Source organism: Oncorhynchus clarkii, chromosome 9 (assembly GCF_045791955.1).
Source record: "Oncorhynchus clarkii lewisi isolate Uvic-CL-2024 chromosome 9, UVic_Ocla_1.0, whole genome shotgun sequence".
Taxonomy (NCBI): Eukaryota; Metazoa; Chordata; class Actinopteri; order Salmoniformes; family Salmonidae; genus Oncorhynchus; species Oncorhynchus clarkii.
Genome location: NC_092155.1, coordinates 41,605,057 through 41,628,179, shown reverse-complemented (window position 1 = coordinate 41,628,179; position 23,123 = coordinate 41,605,057). Strand labels below are relative to the sequence as shown.

General features: G+C 40.5%; 1 protein-coding gene across 8 annotated transcripts; it reads left to right on the top strand.

Annotated features, from left to right (window-relative positions):
- Positions 1–925: 925 nt before the first annotated feature.
- Positions 926–22,675, top strand: LOC139416315 (poly(rC)-binding protein 2-like). Of its 8 annotated transcripts, none has more exons than XR_011635081.1 (14): positions 929–1,111; positions 2,199–2,316; positions 12,594–12,617; positions 12,713–12,745; positions 12,994–13,110; positions 13,347–13,478; positions 13,627–13,755; positions 13,953–14,027; positions 14,740–14,781; positions 20,761–20,833; positions 20,943–20,998; positions 21,212–21,381; positions 21,520–21,684; positions 22,562–22,675. XR_011635081.1 is itself a non-coding variant. In XM_071164815.1 (13 exons), the coding sequence occupies exons 2-13, from the start codon at positions 2,248–2,250 to the stop codon at positions 21,554–21,556; spliced, it is 978 nt and encodes a 325-aa protein (XP_071020916.1). In that variant the 5' UTR covers positions 926–1,111; positions 2,199–2,247; the 3' UTR covers positions 21,557–22,675. The 8 variants fall into 8 exon arrangements, 4 of the variants coding, with proteins under 4 accessions (XP_071020916.1, XP_071020919.1, XP_071020917.1 ...); XR_011635079.1 differs by having other exon boundaries at positions 14,740–14,799; XR_011635080.1 differs by having other exon boundaries at positions 13,627–13,758.
- Positions 22,676–23,123: the final 448 nt, after the last annotated feature.

The window sequence follows — 23,123 nt, the reverse complement described above, 5'->3', positions numbered from 1 at the left end:
GAGTGTCCCGGATTTACATTTACCATGTCTAGTCTATGAAACCAGGCTGGGTAATCTGGTAAGGGGTAATGATGATTGAAATATTTTCTGGATGTAAATTTTGCCAGGGCATCAGGGTTTCAAACCAACCTCTTCTGTTCCTGGGATGACAACAATGCATCACACCCAAAAGGGAGAAAATAAATATTGTTCAACTGTGCAGCTATTGAAAATAAGGTTGCATGATGATACATAAGGTTTGATTTTGTAAGTGCATTTATAAATGGTTAATAACTGGAGGTAAAAATTGGATTACTATTTGGCAAACACTGACCAGCTATTGCAATATATAACTGTTTATTCCTGGTTTATAAGGCATTTACAATTGATCAATTAACCGTTAATAACGTAATTAGAACCTTTTATAAACCCTTTACAAATGGAACCTTATTGTAAAGTGTTATCTGGAAGCCTTTGTGTATCTTTGTCCAACACCATTCTGAATAACAGCTTTTGCCCAGACATACTCTGCTATTTTTCCAGTAATGAGCTAACTGTGCATGGCCATCTGGTGAAATTACTCTCACATCAGTGGCTTTGCTACATAAGGCCACAAACCTATATTGTATTCCCTGCTCTCTTTTAACACAAATGTAAGACCCTTCTTTACTGTTAATTCACAACAAAAGAATAAGATACCAAAAAAATGCAAGAAAAGTAAAAATATATATTTCTTAGCTCAATGCGTTTCTTGTTGTTCATATGGCCGTCATATAGTCACTCAGCACAGCCAAAATATATATTTTATATTTTCTAAAATGGCTTGTAAAAATCGATCTATTTACCAGCACCAATGTGTGGGACTGTGCCCATTACCTCAGTGTGCTTGCCAACTGAGAAATATTATGACGTGGGCCAAGGTTTTTAGTGGGCGGGGTTAAATCGTAGGGGAGGATCGGGTTAAAGGTGAAAGTTGAACGATTTTCATTTTGTTGTCTTTTGTGCTAAGCAGGAGAGTGGAGCCCGATCAAGCAGCAGCGTCTCTTCCCTCTTCCCCGAATCCTTTTAAAATTCCCTCCCGAACCTCTCCCCTTCTACCCTCCCCCTAAACACACCTCACGGGACTGTTCGGGTAAGGCTGCCCTAACTACTCAATTTTCTTTGGAGTGTGAAGGACAGAGTTAACTGCGCCTGAGTGATTCAGGACCTAGGCCGCAGCATTCAAAATAGCGGATTAATCGTCACATACTAGGCTAGCTTGCTAGCATTGCGCTCATTCTGATTTGATTAGCTACGTTAGCTGCTACTATCCGTTTCTATCTAGCCATTGAGCAGTTTGCACAATATTGATGAAGCTATCCACATTCTACCAAGACTGAGTAGGGACCGTCTTTCATTCATAGGTTCATCAACTTTAGGTTTTAAATCTTTAGGTAACTAGCCAATGTCACTAGGGTTACTAGCTAGAAATGCTGCTAGCAGGCAAGCTAACGTTAGCAAGCTAATTATCATACTAAGTTACATACAGGCAACTGGAACTAACTAACGTCAGTTGGCTTTTTAAATACAATTTTTTCCGTTATAACGAGCAATCTTGTTATCCAAAAGTAATGAACTTACCATTTTTAGCCATGCTTAATTAAGTAATTTAAGTACAGACTAGTACTAGCTAACTAGTAAGCAAACGTTGGCTTTGATAAATCAGTGTTATGTATTTTCATGGTGTAAATAAATGTAGCTAACTAGTTGCTACGTCTGGTTTCCTCGCTGCATAATCATTAGCTAAACTATATCTGAATCAATGCACTGTAATATGAGCAGAGTTGGTGAACCTTGGGTGTAATGAATCAAGTTCAACAATGGGATTCACTTATTCGATTAACTTAGTCTTAGGATGCTTTTAAGGTAACAATGCCCTGGTCAGCACTCTCAGTAGCTAGTTTCACTGTTTTTAGAAGAACCAAGATAAGTACATTTGCTAAATCCTGTAAAATGTACTTATTATGATTGAAAAGTGGTTTTCTCACCTATCTATTGTAAGATGAATGGACTAACTGCAAGTTGCTCTGGAATCTGTTAAATGGTAAATTACTAAATGTAAAAATGTAAGTCAGTAGTACTGGTTGGTTTCTTGCTTGAATAGATTTTTTTCATCAATTGTTTGCCATCTGTAACTTAACACTTCTGTTTTTTTTTCTCTGCTCCCTCTTGTCTTGAAGACCAAATACTACTTCTTGGCGAATATAGACTTCAGACACTACAACAACTATGGACACCGGTGTGATTGAAGGAGGGCTCAATGTCACCCTAACCATTAGACTCCTTATGCACGGAAAGGTGAGTGTGCACAGGAGATGGACGATAAAAGATATGACCATTACACCGTGGTTGTTCCATTCACACACCTCATTCATTACTGTGTAGTCAGCATAAATAGAGCATCGTCATGAACCAGGAAGCCTGGGGAAGCTCCATTGCAAAAATCTGCTAGACGGGCCAGAAGCCGGTGTAAAAGACTCCTCGCAAAACGTCAAACTAATGAAATGCCATGCTTGAGCGGAGCTCCAAAGGTGCGCACCAGATTAGTACCGTAGGAGCAACAGTACATGAGGACTAAAAATATAAACAAAACATTTTAGAACATTTGCAACATGCTGGTTTTCATAGCATTTCTCTGTTATTTCAAGATGAGCTAAAGCTGCAACCAGAGTGGCGAAATGGTCTACAATGGCCACATCAGTATATTTGCTATGGACTTTTCTGAAGTGATATATGGCTGTAAAGGCTAGCATGAGGGACAAGAAGAAGCTGGCCACAGTGGGGTTAGTTTTGAGAAACGTCAGCTAACCTTGTAAGATAGCTAGTTAAATTCCACTTAAGATTAAGAAGCAAACTACATTTTAATAAAAATGGCATATTATTTAACTAAAAGGTTAGTTGTGTTAGCAGAGTTGCCACCTTATCCAGGGTCAGTGATACATAGACTGTACATGGTTGCTCCATCCATGGGAACAACTGCAATCACGATGGTGTTCTCCGTTTAGCTCTATGACCCCCACAAGTGTCAAAGGACTCGTCTGAAGTCGGTACCGTTGATGTTAGAGGTCGACCGATTATGATTTTTCAACGCCGATACCAATTATTGGAGGACCCCAAAAAAACGATACTGATCGGCCGATTAAAAAAAAATATATATATATATATATATATATATATGTAACAGTATAACTTTAGACCGTCCCCTCGCCCATACCCGGGCGCGAAACAGGGACCCTCTGCACACATCAACCACTGACACCCACGAAGCATCGTTACCCATCGCTCCACAAAAGCCACGGCCCTTGCAGAGCAAGGGGATCTACTACTTCAAGCTCTCAGAGCAAGTGACGTCACCGATTGAAACGCTATTTAGCGTGCACCACCGCTAACTAAGCTAGCTGTTTCACATCCGTTACACATATTATTACAAATATATATATATATATTTGTAATAATAACAATTGCAAATATATATATATATATATATATTTGTAATAATAACAATTGCAACAATACTGAGTGAACACTTATTTTAACCTAATATAATATACCAATAAAATCAATTTAATCTCAAATAAATAATGAAACATGTTCAATTTGGTTTAAATAATGCAAAAACAAAGTGTTGGAGAAGAAAGTAAAAGTGCAATATGTGCCATGTAAAAAAGCTAACATTTAAGTTCCTTGCTCAGAACATATGAAAGCTGGTCATTCCTTTTAACATGAGTCTTCAATATTCCCAGGTAAGACGTTTTAGGTTGTGGTTATTATAGGACTATTTCTCTCTATACCATTTGTATTTCATATACCTTTGACTATTGGATGTTTTAATAGGTACTTTAGTATTACCAGCCTAATCTCGGGAGTTGGTAGGCTTGAAGTCATAAACAGCGCAATGCTTGAAGCATGGCGAAGAGCTGCTGGCAAATGCAGGAATGTGCCGTTTGAATGAATGCCTGCTGCTGCCTACCACCGCTCAGCCAGGCTGCTCTATCAAATCATAGACTTAATTATAGTATAATAACACACAGAAATATGAGCCTTAGGTCGTTAATATGGTCAAATCCGGAAACTATCATTTCGAAAACAAAACGTTTATTATTTCAGTGAAATACGGAACCGTTCCGTATTTTATCTAATGGGTGGCATCCCTAAGTCTAAATATTGCTGTTACATTGCACAACCTTCAATGTTATGTCATCATTATGTACAATTCTGGCAAATAATTCTGGTCTTTGATTGGAAGAAATGGTCTTCACACAGTTCGCAACGAGCCAAGCGGCCCAAACTGCTGCATATACCCTGACTCTGCTTGCACAGAATGCAAGAGAAGTGACAGTTTCCCTGGTTAAAATAAATTAATGTTAGCAGGCAATATTAAAACTTCTTAGGGCTGCAATCCCGTTAATGGGATGATATGACAACAGCCAGTGAAAGTGCAGGGCGCCAAATTCAAAACAACAGAAATCTCATAATTAAAATTCCTCAAACATACATGTATCTTATACCGTTTTAAAGGTAATCTTGTTGTTAATCCTACCACAGTGTCCGATTACAAATAGGCTTTACAGCGAAAGCACCACAAACGATTATGTTAAGTGACAACCAACTCACAGAAAAACCCAGCCATTTTTCCAGCCAAAGAGGAGTCACAAAAAGCACAAATAGAGATAAAATTAATCACTAACCTTTGATCTTCATCAGATGACACTCATAGGACTTCATGTTACACAATACATGTATGTTTTGTTTGATAAAGTTCATATTTATATAAAAAAATTTGAGTTTACATTGGCGCGTTACGTTCACTAGTTCCAAAAACATGCAGTGATTTTGCATAGCCATAACAATTAAACAGAAATACTCATACTCAATACACATGTAATTATAGATGTGTCAGATTTTAAAAAAACTTTACGGAAAAAGCAAACCATGCAATAATCTGAGACAGCGCTCAGAAAATAAATAACATTTTCCGCCATGTTGGAGTCAACAGAAATCGGAAATCACATTATAAATATTCCCTTACTTTTGATGATCTTCATCAGAATGCACTCCCAGGAATCCTTGTTCCACAATAAATGCTTGATTTGTTCCAAAATGTCCATTATTTATGTCCAAGTAGCTACTTTTGTTAGCGCGTGTAGTACACAAATCCAAACGCTCGTGCAGGTCCATCCGAATGTCGGACGAAAACTTCAAAAAGTTATATTACAGGTCGAAGAAACTTGTCATACTAAGTATAGAATCAATCTTTAGGGTGTTGTTATCATAAATCTTCAATAAAGTTCCAACTGGAGAATTCCTTTGTCTGTAGGAAAGCCATGGAACGCAGGTCGCTCTCATGTGAATTGCGTGTCAACAGCCCTTGGCTCTCTGCCAGACACCTGGCTCATTCAGCTCCCATTCAGCCCCACAACACAGTAGAAGCCTCATTCAAGTTTCTAAAGACGGTTGACATCTAGTGGAAGCCCTAGGAAATGCAACTTCATCCATATCCGACTGAGAGTTCAATAGGGGCTGGGTTGAAAATTGACCAACCTCAGATTTCTCATTTCCTGTTTGGATTTCTTCTCAGGTTTTTGCCTGCCATATGAGTTATGTTATACTCACAGACATAGAAACGTCAGTGTTTTCTATCCAATACTAATAATAATATGCATATATTAGCAACTGGGACTAAGAGCCGGCCGTTTCCTCTGGGCACCTTTCTTCCAAGCTACTCAATACTTCCCCTGCAGCATTAAGAAGTTAACTAAATATGCAGGTTTAAAGTCATATACTTGTGTATTGATTTTGAGAATATATGCAACGCAGGACAAGCTAGATAAACTAGTAATATCATCATCCATGTGTAGTTAACTAGTGATTTATGTTAAGATTGATTGTTTTTTATAAGATAAGTTTAATGCTAGCTAGCACCTTACCTTGGCTCCTTGCTGCACTCGCATAACAGGTAGTCAGCCTGCCACGCAGTCTCCTCGTGGAGTGAAATGTAATCGTTCATAATCGGTGTCCAAAAATGCAGATTACCGATTTATGAAAACTTGAAATCGGCCCTAATTAATCGGCCATTCCGATTAATCGGTCGGCCTCTGGTTGATGTGCCAACTTCTGTTTGTAGCGTTCAAACCATTTGGGTTACAAACTAATGTGACCCGACTGTGGAAAGGCAGATTCTCACAAACGCGATGTGGTTCTCCGTTTTGTAAGTGTCACAGGAGTTGTCTGAAGGTAACCAGTACCAGCAACAACAAAAAAGAAGTATGGAAGTATGAAGGTCGTTTTGTGCCTACCCAAAAAGGGGTTAAATAAGTTTTGTTTTTTAAAATCTATCTATCCTGAATTTTCTTATATCTCCCAGATATAGGACAGACACACTTCAAAACCTTGTTTCTTATGATTTATTTTGACTGTCTTTTTGCCATTTATGAAGGTGTTGTTCAATGCATTTCTCTGGGCTATAAATTTGGCCTTTACTACTATAGCCCAGAGAAATGCATTAACGTGTGTGTGTGTGTGTATATATATATATATATATATTTTTTTTTTTTTCCAAAAAGTTTGGACACCTACTCGTTCAAGGGTTTTTATTTGTACTATTTTCTACATTGTAGAATAATAGTAAAGACAGCAAAATCATGTAGTAATGAAAAAGAGTGTTAGACAAATGAAAATATATTTTATATTTGAGACTCTTCAAAGTAGCCACCCTTTGCCTTGATGACAGCTTTGCACACTCTTTGCATTCTCTCAACCAGCTTCACCTGGAACGCTTTTCCAACAGTCTTGAAGGAGTTCCCACATATGCTGAGCACTTGTTGGCTGCTTTTCCTTCACTCTGCGGTCCAGCTCATCCCAAACCATCTCAATTGGGTTGGGTTCGGCCAGGTCATCTGATGCAGCACTCATCACTCTCCTCCTTGGTCAAATAACCCTTACACAGCCTGTAGGTGTCCTGTTGAAAAGCAAATGATAGTCCCACTAAGCGTAAACCAGATGGGATGGCGAATCACTGCAGAATGCTGTGGTAGCTATGCTGGTTAAGTGTGTCTTGGATTAAAAATAAATCACAGATAGTGTCACCAGCAAAGCACCATCACACCTCCTCCTCCATGCTTCACGGTGGGAACCCGTGACGCGGATATCATCCATTCACCTACTCTGCGTCTCAGAAACGGCAGTTGTATTAAAAAATCTCATTTGGACTCATCAGACCAAAGGACAGATTTCCACCGGTCTAATGTCCATTGCTCGTGTTTCTTGGCCCAAGCAAGTCTCCTCTTATTATTGGTTTCCTTTAGTGGTGGTTTCTTTGCAGCAATTCCATCATGAAGGCCTGATTCACATGGTCTCCTCTGAACAGTTGATGTTGATGTGTCTTACTTGAACCTGGAGAAGCATTTATTTGGGCTGCAATTTCTGAGGTGCAGTTAACTCTAATGAACTTCTCCTCTGCAGTAGTGGTAACTCTGGGTCTTCCTTTCCTGTGGCGGTCCTCATGAGAGCCAGTTTCATCATAGCGCTGGATGGGTTTTGCGACTGCACTTGAAGAAACATTCAAAGTTCTTGAGATTTTCCGTATTGACTGACCTTCATGTCTTAAATGATGGACCGTCGTTTCTTTTTGCTTATTTGATCTGTTCTTACCATAATATGGACTTGGTCTTTTACCAAATAGGGCTATCATCTGTATTCCACCCCTACCTTGTCACAACACAACTGATTGGATCAAACACATTAAGAAGGAAATTCCACAAATTAACTTTTAACAAGGCACACCTGTTAATTGAAATGTATTCCAGGTGACCTCATGAAGCTGATTGAGAGAATGCCTTGGTGACGGCTTTGCTCACTCTTGGCAAAGTCTGGCTACTTTGAAGAATCTCAAATATAAAATATATATTTAGATTTGTTTTAAAGCTTTTTGGTTACTAGATTATTCCATATGTGCTATTTCATAGTTTTGATGCCTTCATTATTATTCTACAATGTAGGAAATAGTAAAAAATTGAAACCCTAGAATGAGTAGGTGTGTCAACTTTTGACTGTGTGTGTGATGCACCAATTATTGCATCATTTAGCTAATACCCAAATATTCTTTGCCAAAAAAAATCAGATACCGAGAGACATTTTTTTTTGCTGCCTTTTAAGCATTCTAATACAGTTAAATAGGTAACACACACATGGACACAGCAGTCTAAGGCACTGCATCTCTTTGCAAGAGGCATCACTACAGTCCCTGGTTTGAATCCAGGCTCTATCACATCCGGCCTAGATTGGGAGTTCCATAGGGCGGTGCACAATTTGCCCAGCGTCGTCCGGGCCATCATTGTAAATAAGAATTTGTTCTTAACTGACTTGCCTAGTTAAATAAAGGTTACATACACCACACTGAACAACATGTTTTTTCGGTGCCATTTACGTATGTCCCCATTACCAGTAAAACATAATCAAAACCTATTTCTTTCACTTACTGCTGTGCTGTTTCGTTGTTCAATCGTTTCATTCTCAGCCAGGATTTCTATGGAACGCCATTTGGATCTTTGTGTGTCTTGAATATGACTGCACGTTACATCATTTAAGGCGTTCATAAAAATTGTATGTAGTTATTACACATTGATTACACTATCACTCGTATTTCATATGTCACAACGATTCATCAGCTGCTATGTATGCTATGATGCTGGTAAAGTTGTCTCGCGTACCTACAGTGCTGGTCATTAAAAAAAAGCTTGCTAGCTGATGGATGCAAACAATGTTCTTCCCCAAAAACATAGCAAAACGACAATCTGTTTCAGTAGCTATCATTAGCTAGCTAATTATATTGCTAGGTGTCATCTAAAATAACCCTGATTTATAAGACAGTTATTTGATTAATGGTGGTCGGAAGCTAGCCATAATAAGGATTAGCCACAATAGTGGACTTTCCGGTTAGCCTTCAAAATAAGTGTCATTGACAGTGATGCAAATGAATACAAATAGTAGAATTATGCCATAATTGAATAGATAATGCTAAATGAGGTGGAAATGTTATATAAAATCAACAAAAGACAATCATTTGTTGAATTCACACTGGATGCATTATACTTTTGAATTGCATTGGGGCCATAGTTATTTCACTGTACAGCCTTACCTATGGATTGTGGCTCAATGACATGGGGTATCAGTCTACTCAGTGACAGAGAACATTGGCATCGTAGCTCTTATTGCTGGACTCTGAAACAGCTGTGACTTGAGCCACATTTAGTGTATTGAACACTATTCCCAAGAAAAAACAATACTGCGTGGATGTTTTGGGGTCTGATAACTCGTGGGGAGGACGTTGGGGGGCGGGGGGATATATTGGGTATTGAGTAGACTGTTACCCCATTTCATTGATCCCCAATCCTTAGGTAAAGCTGTACAGTGCAATATGAATGTCAATACACACAATAGGCTGACTGACTGGGGAGGGGATTTCACACAGTCACAGTCCCGCGATAAGAGCAACAACGCTAATATTTGTGTAAACTCTTCAGAGTTGTGTTCTGTGGGTGTCACTGGGTAGACTGATACCCCATTTCATTGCTTCACATTCCAATCTTGTTTAACATTATCTCGTCTAAATATGGCGTAATTCCACCAATTGTAACCGTTGTATCATTTTCAAAGAGGTACTTTTATTTTGAAGGACAACCGCAAATTCCACTATTGTGCCTAATCCTTATTGTGGCTAGCTTCACAACACATAACATGGTCAGGTCGAGCCTAACTAACCAGATGAAGCTAGCTGGCTGTTTATAACGTTAGCTTTGGGCAACAGGGTTTAAGTAGCTGGTTAGCTATTTATTTTTCATGAACTGAAGTTCAATTTCAGTAGGCGAACAACAAGTGGCTTCCTAGCAAATAATTACTTATAAGGATTCCTAAATCATTGCTAAGAATGTTGAAAATGACTGCCATTTCTACTGGTTATTGTTTTCAGGCTGGTTGTATTGGTGCTAGCTAGGTACCAAGCTAAAGCTATTCGGTCGAACAAATAATGCTTTATTACCGACACAGTATTGTAGGCACATCGTTCGTGGCCGGTGGTTGCTTGTTTGCAGACTTTTTTGTACAGCATTGACAGTGCTACTGATAGTAGTGGTGGCGCTTGGCTTGCATGTGCAAATTCAGCACACACAACATTCTATAATATAACTGTTATTCGATTTGTCAAATTAAAAGCTTATTTAACGCGTCAAATAGTGTTATTGTCAAATACCCAAACGGCATTCCATAGTAAACTCAGCAAATAAAGAAACGCGTTTATCGTGGAAGGAATGAGCGTTACACAGAGGCCTGTACTCAGGAGCGGGATCGAGGTGGAGGGTCCGTCATGGTCTGGGGCGGTGTGTCACAGCATCATGGGACTGAGCTTGTTGTCATTGCAGGCAATCTCAATGCTGTGCGTTACAGGGACGACATTCTCCTCCCTCATATGGTAACCTTCCTGCAGGCTCATCCTGACATGACCCTCCAGCATGACAATGCTACCAGCCATACTGCTCGTTCTGTGCGTGATTTCCTACAAGACAGGAATGTCAGTGTTCTGCCATGGCCAGCGAAGAGCCCGGATCTCAATTCCATTGAGCAGGTCTGGGACCTGTTGGATCGGAGGGTGAGGGCTAGGGTCATTCCCCCCCCCCCCCCCAGAAATGTCTGGTAACTTGCAGGTGCCTTGATGGGGGGTAAAATCTCACAGCAACAACTGGCAAATCTGGTGCAGTCCATGAGGAGGAGATGCACTGCAGTACTTAATGCAGCTGGCGGCCACACCAGATACTGACTGCTACTTTTGATTTTGACCCCCCCCCCCCTTTGCTCAGGGACACATTATTCCATTTCTGTTAGCCACAGGTCTGTGGAACTTGTTAAGGTTATGTCTCAGTTGTTGAATCTTATGTTCATACAAATATTTACACATGTTAAGTTTGCCCTACGCAGTTGGCAGTGAGAAGTGAGAAGCTAATAGCAGTGATACTATTACTGTGTAACTCCGGTAGGGCACCATCTGAACAATAGCGCACTTGGTAATGTTAGTGTGTACCGGTGCTCGACCAGTCGCGAAAGCCAACATCACCCACGACAGAGAACGGTTGATTGTCAAGGGCAATGAATCCCATTATCCTGGCATTTTAATGGATTTCGTCTTTGAGTTGTCTCGCTTTAATGTTCTTACTCTTTCAAATGACTGCTCGACTTGTTGACTGCTCGATCCACACAGCAGACATTGTGGGCTAGGTTAGGAATGCTGTGTTGCATGTGTAGCGCACTATGTGTCGTGGCGTCATTATGCCATGTACCTACGTTATATAGGTATGCATGTCAGCAGACATCTATTCCATCCCAGCAATAGCACAATTGATTATCACAGAATTAGATTTGATAAGTTGAGTCAGGTCTGTTTATTGCAGGGCTGGGCCCTGTACACCCAACCGAAAACATGACAAAGCAACAGGCTTCATTCTACTCAAATTAGACAACCCTGAATATTATGTTGCTATTATCTCTCTGTCCTCAAAAGGTTTCCCCCCTTGGGACTGTAACTGGGGAATCTTTTCATAATGTCTCCACAAAATGACCTGCCATATCCAGTAGCCTACAATCTCCCTTTACTGGCAGCTGGAGCTGTAATTTCACCCTCTTTTATGTCTTTTATCTACAATTGCATTTGGAGACAGTTAACTAGCTTATGACATTTTAATTCACTTAGCTAAACACTGTGTAAAGTTAGCAAGCTAGCAGCTCAGTTGATTTAGTCTATAAAGTGGCCTACTGTAGCCAGCTAGCTTAGCTAATAATACATGGTAAAACATATATATATATATATATTAGTTTTACATGTATTTGCTTATTGAATATATTCAGCCGCCATGTGGACGAATGGCAGAAAAGGTCTGTCACCGGAGCACAATCCACTTGAAATTTCAATAAATATAAATCGCAGACAGTCGGCCACACTTGATAGCTTGGAAACGAGCACTAGCGTAGGCAACAACTACCCGGGCGGAAAACGGTGACGCACATAACACACATCACCCCTTCTACAGGTGTGTGGGAGGAGGGTTATTTTTATTTTTTTATTTAACTACGCAAGTCGGTTAAGAACAAATTCTTATTTACAATGACGGCCAAACCCTAACCCGGACGCCGCTGGGCCAATTGTACGCCACCCTATGGGAGTCCCAATTATGGCCGGTTGTGATACAGAACCAGGGTCTAGTGACGCCTCTAGTACTGAGGTGCAGTGCCTTAGACCCGCTGTGCCACTCGGGAGCTTCTTGAAATGTAACGTCCAATCAAAATCTTCAAAAACATCAAATGTTTGCAATAAATCCTCTAGACCTCCAACGGCGGCAACGTGTTTTTGGAGGTATGGCAACGCGAGACTAATATAAACCTTACACTGCACACTACATGGATAACTTGCATACAGTAGAAAATACTACTACATGGGGTTCTTTCATTCTTGAGTAAAGCTTTTGTAAAGTGAATATATATAAAAAGATGGATTACTGATTTTAATGTGTTATTGCTTTTCTTGTCTGCAGGAAGTTGGAAGCATTATTGGCAAGGTGAGTGTGCCTTCCTGATGTTTCTCACTGTGTTCTGCTTTGCACTTTTCATTCATGGCTGGGACTGTTGTTTAAACATTGTGCTTTCTGTGCAGAAAGGAGAGTCTGTGAAGAAGATGAGAGAGGAGGTGAGTTGTCCGTCATTGCATTGATTAACGTATTGAAGGAAGTTTGTGAGATGTGGCCACTTCTAGACATTTTCTACCGATTCCGATGACTCATGCTTGAGGGTTGACAGATTGCAATGTTACAACCAAATTTAGGCCAGCGCTGAATGTGTAAATGCAATTAAATATATTGTCCTAATATTTTAGCATTGTAATGAGAAAACGCATGAATAGCATGTCACGTCCACGTGACTGTTTGCCTTGTACAGAGTGGCGCTCGTATCAACATCTCTGAGGGGAACTGCCCAGAGAGGATCATCACCCTGGCAGGCCCCACCACCGCCATTTTTAAAGCCTTTTCCATGATCATCGAGAAGCTGGAGGAGGTTTGACTCCTAACTACAGATTTCAAATAAGCCATAGAACATTTCAATCAGGCTGGAAACCTATTACTAGGAAATTTAAATGTTTTTCACGCACCCATGAACAATACACCATGTTAGAGTAAGTAACAATTCAGATTTTGCATAGTAAAGATCATGAGAAAAGAATCTAAGTCCAAGCCTTTGGACCGAAGCCATCCTCAGCAGTGTATCTTGTTTTTCCGTTCGATTCCCTACAGGACATCAGCAGCTCGATGACTAACAGCACGGCCACCAGCCAACCGCCAGTCACCCTGCGCATCGTTGTGCCTGCCAGCCAGTGTGGCTCCCTCATCGGCAAAGGCGGCTGCAAGATCAAAGAGATCAGAGAGGTACGTACAGTACACCCACACAAGTATGTTATTATGCTAATTAGAAATGATCACCCACGGTCTCTAGATGAACTGTGCCACCAGATATTCTAAAGAGAACTCTGAACACTTAATGTTGACCCTACCTCCTTCCTGTCTCTCTCTCCAGTCGACAGGAGCTCAGGTACAGGTGGCAGGGGACATGCTGCCTAACTCCACAGAGCGTGCCATCACCATTGCAGGGACCCCCCAGTCCATCATCGAGTGTGTCAAGCAGATCTGTGTTGTCATGCTCGAGGTAGTAGTATGAGAACCATTGCGCACTACCCCCTTTTTGTCTTGTCTTTTTTTCTTATTTCACCCGAGATGTTGCTTAGGTTCCTGATTTTTTTTTTTTTTATATATCATTGTCCTACATTTTGAAGTGTCTTCAAAATAACTACCGCTTATGTACATTTTCCAGTTCCTAATGGTTGATTTTGTTTCTCTCCTCAGTCTCCGCCTAAGGGTGTAACCATACCTTACAGGCCCAAACCCTCAGGCTCTCCTGTCATATTTGCGGGAGGTCAGGTAAATAAACCAACCTTATTCATCTGTAATTAATCAACTAATTAGTCTGTAATTCATATGTCAGTTTTCCCTTTTCCCTTTTTTAAAATGATAGCATTGTCAGTTGTTTAAGGGAAGTTGAATAACACTGTACTTTTAAGTCTGTTTCTACATTTCAGTAGTGTGTTATTCTGCACTGTGCAGACGTCAGCACCATTGCCAAATGGCCTCCAGAGTTTCTATGTTAAGGGAGAGAAATCCCCTCCAGTAGTTATAGTGTAGCTGAGCTGTCAGATGGGTTGAGTACTAGCTGGAGGGTGCATATTTTTTTATTTAACCTTTTATCTAACGAGGCAGGTCAGTAACCTTTCAGTTTCCGGCCCAACGCTCTAACCACTAGGCTATATGCGTCACCCATATGTCCATATCCTTGTTGTGTATGGTGTTGTCTGAATTACCCCATAGCGTTCTCATTCCAGACATCCAAGGACTTGGCTGCGTTTAGACAGTAGCCCAATTCTGATCTTTTTTTCCCCACTAATTAGTTTTTACACCAATCACATCTTTGTCAGAGCCGATCTGATTGGTCAAAAGACCAATTAGTGCCCAAAAGATCAGAATTGGGCTGCCTGTCTAAACGCAGCCATGGGTCTCCAGGATACTAACAGTCTGTGAGTGTGCTTTTCGTGCCCATTTCCCACGCACCCTCCTAAGTGCTTTTCTCTCATTGCAGGCATACGCTGTCCAAGGACAGCACGCCATTCCACAGCCTGACGTAAGTGAAGGTCATTCTGTAAGTGAGCCCATATATCTACACATCAACCCTCCTGGGTAGTCATGGCACCCACCCTCTCTTACATGCTGTACCTTCTCCCCCCCCCTTCAACCACTCTAGTTCCATTTTTAAGTTTCAATCAGTAAATGCACTGCAGTGATGCATCGCTAAGGCCTTCTGGTACTTTTAAATGTTTAGTTTGTTGCCATGTGTATCGTTTAATTTCTTTTGCAGCCTTGATTATGTTTGGGAGAATTTCTGAAATTAGGCTTTGCCAAATTTGTTTGTGGTGCTAGCCTTAACTGTCAAATCAATCTATTGTTTTGTGTTGAGGTGCACCGTTTTTTTTGGGACTGCACATTTTGGAGTTTTGCCTTGAAGAAGGGCTGCACAGTATTTCACCCTTTGTATCGGTTGATAATTGCCTAAAGAAATATATCAGTATCGGATGATTTCATAGCCAGTATTTTGTCCATATATTTCAGTGTTAAGTCTGAGCCACTAATAATTTATCGGTGTTGGACAGAATTTTTATGTGCATCCCTAATGGTATGGCTATATACAGTTGAAGTTGGAAGTTTACATACACCTTAGCCAAATATTTTTAAACTCCATTTTTCACAATTCCTGACATTTAATCCTAGTAAAAAATTCAGTTTAGGTCAGTTTATTTTAAGAATGTGAAATGTCAGAATAATAGTAGAGTGATTTTATTTCAGCTTTTATTTATTTCATCACATTCCCAGTGGGTCAGAAGTTTACATACACTCAATTAGTATTTGGTAGCAATGTCTCAGGTAGCCTTCCACAAGCTTCCCACACACTTTTTCAGTTCTGCCCACAAATGTTCTATAGGATTGAGGTCAGGGCTTTGTGATGGCCACTCCAATACCTTGACTTTGTTGTCCTTAAGCTATTTTGCCACAACTTTGGAAGTATGCATTTGGAAGACTCATTAGCGACCAAGCTTTAACTTCCTGACTGATGTCTTGAGATGTTGCTTCAATATATCCACATAATTTTCCTGCCTCATGATGCCATCTCCAGGAGTCTCATGAGTCTCTCAGGTCTCCTTCCTGAGCGGTATGCCAGCTGCGTGGTCCCATGGTGTTTATACTTGCCTTCTCTTGTTTGTACAGATGAATGTGGTACCTTCAGGTGTTTGGAAATTGCTCCCAAGAATGAACCAGACTTGTGGAGGTCTAAAAAAAAAAATCTGAGGTCTCGGCTGATTTCTTTTGATTTTCCCATGATGTCAAGCAAAGAGGCACTGAGTTTGAGGGTAGGCCTTGAAATACATTCACAGGTGCCCCTCTAATTGACTCAAATTATGTAAATTAGCCTATCAGAAGCTTCTAAAGCCATGACATAATTTGCTGGAATTTTCCAGGCTGTTTAAAGGCACAGTCAACTTGGTGTACGTAAACTTCTGACCCACTGGAATTGTGATACAGTGAAATAATCTGTCTGTAAACAATTGTTGGAAAAATTACTTGTCATGCACAAAGTAGATGTCCTAACCGACTTGCCAAAACTATAATTTGTTTACAAGTGCCTTTTGAACGGGGTATGGTAGTAGGTGCCAGGTGCACCAGTTTGTCAAGAAGTACAACGCTGTTTTTGACGCTCAACAGTTTCCCGTTTTGCATCAAGAATGCTCAATCACCCAATGGACACCCAGCATTGGAGTCATGGGCCAGCATCCTTGTGAAACGCTTTCGACACCTTGTAGAGCCATGTCCCGATGAATTGTGGCTGTTCTGAGGACAATATTACGAATGTGTTCCTAATGTTTGGTATAGTGTGTGTATGTACCAGTCAAAAGTTTGGACACCTACTCGTTCAAAGGTTTTTCTTTATTTGAAATATTTTCTACATTGTAGAATAATAGTGTAGACCTCAACTATGAAATAACACATGGAATCATGTAGTAACCAAAAAAGTGTTAAACCAATCAGTTTTATATTTTACATTCTTCAAAGTAGCCTTTGCCTTGATGACAGCTTTGCACACTCGTGGCATTTGCTCAACCAGCTTCATGAGGTCGTCACATGGAATACATTTCAATAACCAGGTGTGCCTTGTTATAAGTTAATTTGTGGAATTTCTTTCTTTCCGTAATGCGTTTGAGCCAATCAGTTTTGTTGTGACAAGGTAGGGGTGGTATACAGAAGATAGCCCTACTTGGTAAAAGACCAAGTCCATATTATGGCAAGAAGAGCTCAAATAAGCAAAGAGAAATGACAGTCCATCATTACTTTAAGACATGAAGGTCAGTCAATGCGGAACATTTGAAGAACTTTTAAAGTTTCTTCAAGTGCAGTCACAAAAACCATCAATTGCAGCCCAAATAAATGCTTCACAGAGTCCAAGTAACAGACACATCTCATCATCAACTGTTCAGAATCAACTGTTGTCAATCAGGCCTTTATGGTCTAATTGCTGCAAAGAAACCACTACTAAAGGATACCAATAATAAGAATAGACTTGCTTTGGCCAAGAAACAAGCGCAATGGAAATTAGATCTGTGGAAATCTGTCCTTTTAGTCTAATGAGTCCAAATTTGAGTTTAAAAAAGTATTAGTATTTACCTGCCCTGTCTTTGAGAAATGCAGAGTAGGTACTCTCTGCATGGAGGTGTGATGGTGTGAGTGTGCTTTACTAGTGACACTTTCCGTGATTTTATTTAGAATTCAAGGCACACTTAACCAGCATGGCTACCACAGCATTCTGCAGTGCTATGCCATCCAATCTGGTTGGCGCTTGGGACTATCATTTGTTTTTCAACAGGACAGTGACCCAACACACCCCCAGCCTGTGTAAGGACTATTTGACCAAGAAGTGATTTAGTGCTGCATCAGATGACCTGGCCTCCACAATCAGCCGACCTCAACCCAATTTTAGATGGTTTGGGATGAGTTGGACTGCAGAGTGAAGGAAAAGCAGCCAACTAGTGCCCGCATATGTGGGAACCTCTTCAAAACGGTTTGAAAAGCATTCCTCATGAAGCTGGTTGAGAGGATTGCCAAGACTGTGCAAAATTGTCATCGAGGCAAAGGGTGGCTACTTTGAAGAATCTCAAATATAAAATATTTTGATTTAACACTTTTTCATTACATGATTCCATGTGTTATTTCATAGTTTTGATGTCTTCACTATTAGTCCCAATGTAAAAAAAATTAAGGAAAACCCTTGAATGAGTAGGTGGTTCCAAACTTTTGACGTGTGTGTTTTAAGCAATAAGGCCAGAGGGGGTGTTGTTGGCCAATATGCCACAACTAAGGGCTGTTCTTAGGTGCAAGGCGGAGTGCCTGGAAATAGCCATTAGCCGTGGTATTATGGCCATATACCACAAACCCCCGAGGTGCCTTATTGCTATTATAAACTGGCTACCAACGTAATTTAAAGCAGTAAAAATAAATATTTTGTCATACCCATGGGATACGTCTGATATACCATGGCTGTCAGCCATTCAGCATTCTGGGCTCGAACCACCCAGTTTATAAATATATATTACAGACACAAATATATGGGCACCACTTCAAATAAGTGGGTTCTGCTAGTTCATCCACACCCGTTGCTGACAGGTGTATAAAATCGAGCATACAGCCATTTAATCGCCTTAGACCAACATTGGCAGTAGTATGGCCTTACTGAAGAACTCAGTGACTTTCAACCCTGGCACCGTCATCGGATGCCACCTGTTAAGCTCTCCGCCATTGGACTCTGAAGCAGTGGAAACACATTTTCTTGAGTGAGGAATCACGCTTCCTGATCTGACAATCCAACGGACAAATCTGGGTTTGGCGGATGCCAGGAGAACGCTAGCTGCCCCTATGCGTAGTGCCAGCTGTAAAGTTTGGTGGATGATGAATAATGGTCTGGGGCTGTTTTTCATGGTGTGGGCTAGGCCCCTTAGTTCCAGTGAAGGGAAATTTTAACACATTTGAGTGAGGTTTTGTTCTCGCCTGAGTAGCCTCGTTTCATTGCCAAAAATAAAATTAAACCATCCAGTGTTCAGCAAAATAACAACCCAATGTCAAATACAGGTAGCCTAGTCAAATAATTAACATCCAATCACATTAACTGTTACTCTCTCGCGGGAAACCTTCACTCTTGCGCAGACATTTAGAAACGAAATATGACAATTTGAGAAATAAACCACAGGAGTTTTTTTTTATCAAGAATAAAGATGACTTTCGAGTAGTAAGACTTAGAAAAGCAATAGATACCATTAATAAGAAGGGGCTAGAAGCATCTTTTATATGGTCAGCTACCGAGTGCCTAGGACAGGCAAGCCCATACGATTGTGGAAGACTTGCTGATACAGCTGGGGGAAAGGCCAAAACTATACAGACAATGCCTTCATCAAACAACACTGTTTCACGACGCATCAGTGACATGGCAGGAGACGTTTTGAAACAATTTCTGCTTCGCATACAAGCCAGTGAATTATTTGCGTTACAGCTGGATGAGTCAACAGACGTGGCGGGCCTGGCACAGCTCCTGGTGTATGTCTGTTACGTTTATGGGGGGTCAATTAAGGAAGACATCCTCTTCTGGAAACCAGGACAACGTGAGAGGATATTTTTAAAGTGCTGGACAGCTTTGTGACAGCAAATGGACTTTTGTGGTGAAGATGTGTTGGTATCTGTACTGATGGCGCAAAAGCCATGACAGGGAGACATAGTGTAGTGGTAACGCGCGTGCAAGCAGTTGCTCCCGACGCCACTTAGATACTGTGCAGCATCCACCGAGAGGCTCTTGCTGCCAAGGGAATGACTGACCGCTTATGCAATGATATGGGCAGCGACCATTTAACGCTTTTATAACATACAGAAGTGCGCTGGTTATCAAGTATCGACACTTTTTTTTAAACGAATTGAGACAAGTTTAGTTTTCTTTTACTGACAATTTTCACTTGTCTGACCACTTGCATGATGAATAGTTTCTCACACGACTGGCCTATCTGGGTGTTTTTTTTTTTCCCTCGCCTGAATGATCTGAATCTAGGATTACAGGGACTCTCAACTATATTCAATGTGCGGGACAAAATTGAGGCTATGATTAAGGAGTTGTAGCTCTTCCCTGTCTGCATTAACAAGGACAACGCACCGGTCTTTCCATCATTTGTATTTTTTTGTTGTGTGCAAATGAACTGAAGCTTACGGACAATGTCAAATGTGATAGAGCGACGCACCAGAGTGAGCTGGGTGCGCATGTACCTATGTGAGAGTGGATACTCGGCCCTCACTAGCATGAAAACTAAATACAGGCACATACTTTGTGTGGAAAATGATTTAAGACTGACTCTCTCCAATACAACCCAACATTGCAGTTATGTGCATCCTTTCAAGCACACCCTTCTCATTAACCAATGAGTTATTCACAATTTTTTATGAACAAATCAGGTTTTATATGTAAGATGGCTAAATAAAGAGCAAAATGATTTATTATTATTTGTGCCCTGGTCTTATGGAGCTCTTTGTCACAACCCGGATTGTGGAAAGTGACAAACTCACACCCATTCTTATGTTTAATAAGTGTATCGTTGTGTGTGTGTGTGTGTGTGTGTGTGGGGGGTGGGCTTACAATGGTGGCAAAAAAACATTTGAGAGTGCGCTGACCCTGGTGCTAGAGGGGGTACGCAGCTGGAGGTTGAATGTTTTGAAAGGGGTACTGGCCTATAAAAAGTTAGGGAACCACTTATCTAGTAGAAAGCCTTCCCAGAAGAGTGGAGGCTGTTATAGCAGCAAAGGGGGGACCAACTCTATATTAATGCCCATGATTTTGGAATGAGATGTTTGACGAGCAGGTGTCCACATACTTTTGGTCATGTAGTGTATACATGTGTTAATGCAGAACATAACCCTGTGTATCTCCTGGCTTTATAGTTCCTGTCTTTCTCCTTTCATCAACCCTTCACTCTCTCTTCCTCTCCATCTCTCCCTCTCCATGTATCCACCTCTCTCTCCACAGCTTACTAAACTCCACCAGCTGGCCATGCAGCAGAGCCCTTTCCCCATCGCTCCCAACAACCAGGGTTTCCAGGGTAGGTCAACAGAGGAGGAAAAGAGACCGGAAGCATTTTATTGATTTTTGTTGCATTCTCTGCAACATTTTTGTCTTTGTCGGCACTGACTTGTGTTTTCTCTCTTTAGCTGGGATGGATGCTTCTGCACAAACTGGTTCCCATGAGCTGACCATTCCAAATGATGTAAGTGTCCCCGTCCACTCTGGAATTCTCTTCCCTACTTGTTCTCGATACTTCAGCCCAAGATTGATGTAAATCTTTCAGGAATTTCTTTAGTGTTAGTTGTAGCATACTTGTCTTATCTGGGTTTTTAGTTTAAAAACCATTTCACTCCTGAGAAGAGTGGTGAAATGTCTTGTATTCTGAAACTTTCTCTCTTGCCTTCCTTGGCCTAAGTTGATTGGCTGCATCATTGGCCGTCAGGGGGCTAAGATCAATGAGATCCGCCAGATGTCCGGGGCTCAGATCAAGATTGCCAACCCAGTGGAGGGCTCTTCTGACAGGCAGGTGACCATCACCGGCTCCCCTGCCAGCATCAGCCTGGCTGAGTACCTGATCAACGCCAGGTGAGGGACAACACGCTGGAACTGCTGATATGCCAAGTCATAGTTCAGAATAAGAGGACCAATATGACTAGGAAATCAAAGCGGCTTGCATTTAAGGCTAGTTTTTGAATCTCCTCTTGTTTTTTTATGTTTCTGTAGGCTGTCATCTGAAGCTACTGGACTGGCAGCCAACTGACATGGAGAATCTTCATCAGCACCTGACGTAACCCCCCCTACTTTTTACCGAGAGGTCCCTCAATAAAGTTAATGCAAAAACCAATCCTTTGGTTAAACACCTACCTACTCAGCTGTAATTACATCAAGGTATTTTATTTATTTATTATGTTAAATTCCCTTTGCATATAGTTTTTTAAAGATATTTTTTTGGTGTATTTATATTTTGACCTTGGTAGCCGGGGAAGAAACATTTTGGAAAAATCTGAAAAGGAATGTTTTTTTTTATGTCAGATTTTTCTTAGAAAATGTTTTAAAAAATGAAGAAAAAAAAGACCCAATAATAACAAGCTGTTGTGGACTGTTCCTTCCCTGTATTTGATGATTTATATTTATTGTTTATTTAATACACACCAGTCCTCCTGTTAGAATTCACTGATATTTATCATTCTTTAAAGCTGAACTTCCTAAATGAGGCATTGTGGGTAATGGGTATACGTGGGGTGTAAATGATGTACTCTTAAGATGTAACGAAAGACAAGATCAGGAACTAATTGAAACATCTCTGAAGTGGGACTATGAGGAGTGTTTTTAACTGAATTCTGTCACCTCTTTTATTTGCTGTATAATTATTTTGTCATTCCTGTTTTCATCCGTTTAAATGTTTTCCTTATTCAGGACATTTGAGTGTTGTTGTTGTGTACTGGATTCTGATAGGGTGGGTGGGGCGTGGTAACCCGGAGACAACGGGCCAGAGGGATGAATTTATTTTCTCTGAAATTATTAAGATAGAAGATAAACATTGATAACGTTGGAATATTTGTTTTGAATAGAGAAAATATTTTTTTTAACTGCAGGGGTGGGAGGGTGCTGCAAGGGGTAAAACAAAACAATTATTGCGTGTCTTTATAGGATAAGACTTGAGGTATTCATTTAAAATAACTTGAAGGAAGATTCTAAAATTAACACTAGTTTCCTGCTATCTCCTTTGCCTGGATCAGATTTTATTTTTTATTATTCTTTGCAGGATGAAGAAACTCACGTTTTTGTGCACGTTTTCAAACTATTGTAGATTCGGGTGCAAACTGAATTGTTGAAGAACTTCAATACATAAATAAAAAGATGTGAAATGCTAAAACTACCCCTGGATGTAACCTGTCTTTTTTTTATTTACATCTTTCCTGGGGTAAAAATATGAGGAACTTTCCTACTACTAATGTAGAAACCAAATGTGATTTAAAACAACTGCCTGAGCCCACTGAATGAAATGGAACAGAGCATTTTGTACTGCACATTTCAGTTTGGTTTCCTTTTTCACTTTACTTCACTTGTCATACAGGGGCCTCACCTAAGTTCTGTAAGAAGTTTACATGTTCACAATATAACACACCCGTCACACCTCGGAAGATTTACCAATACAGTATTTATTTTCTTGCTCATATTTTGATATAATTCCTATGTTACAGTACAATGTGCAATGCTGTATTAAAAACAAAAACCTCTTGAAATTCAAAGGATACTTACTATTCCACTACTACCACCAGAGAGCAGTATTCTATCTTTGTTCTGGCTAGTTTCTCTGTGATCTT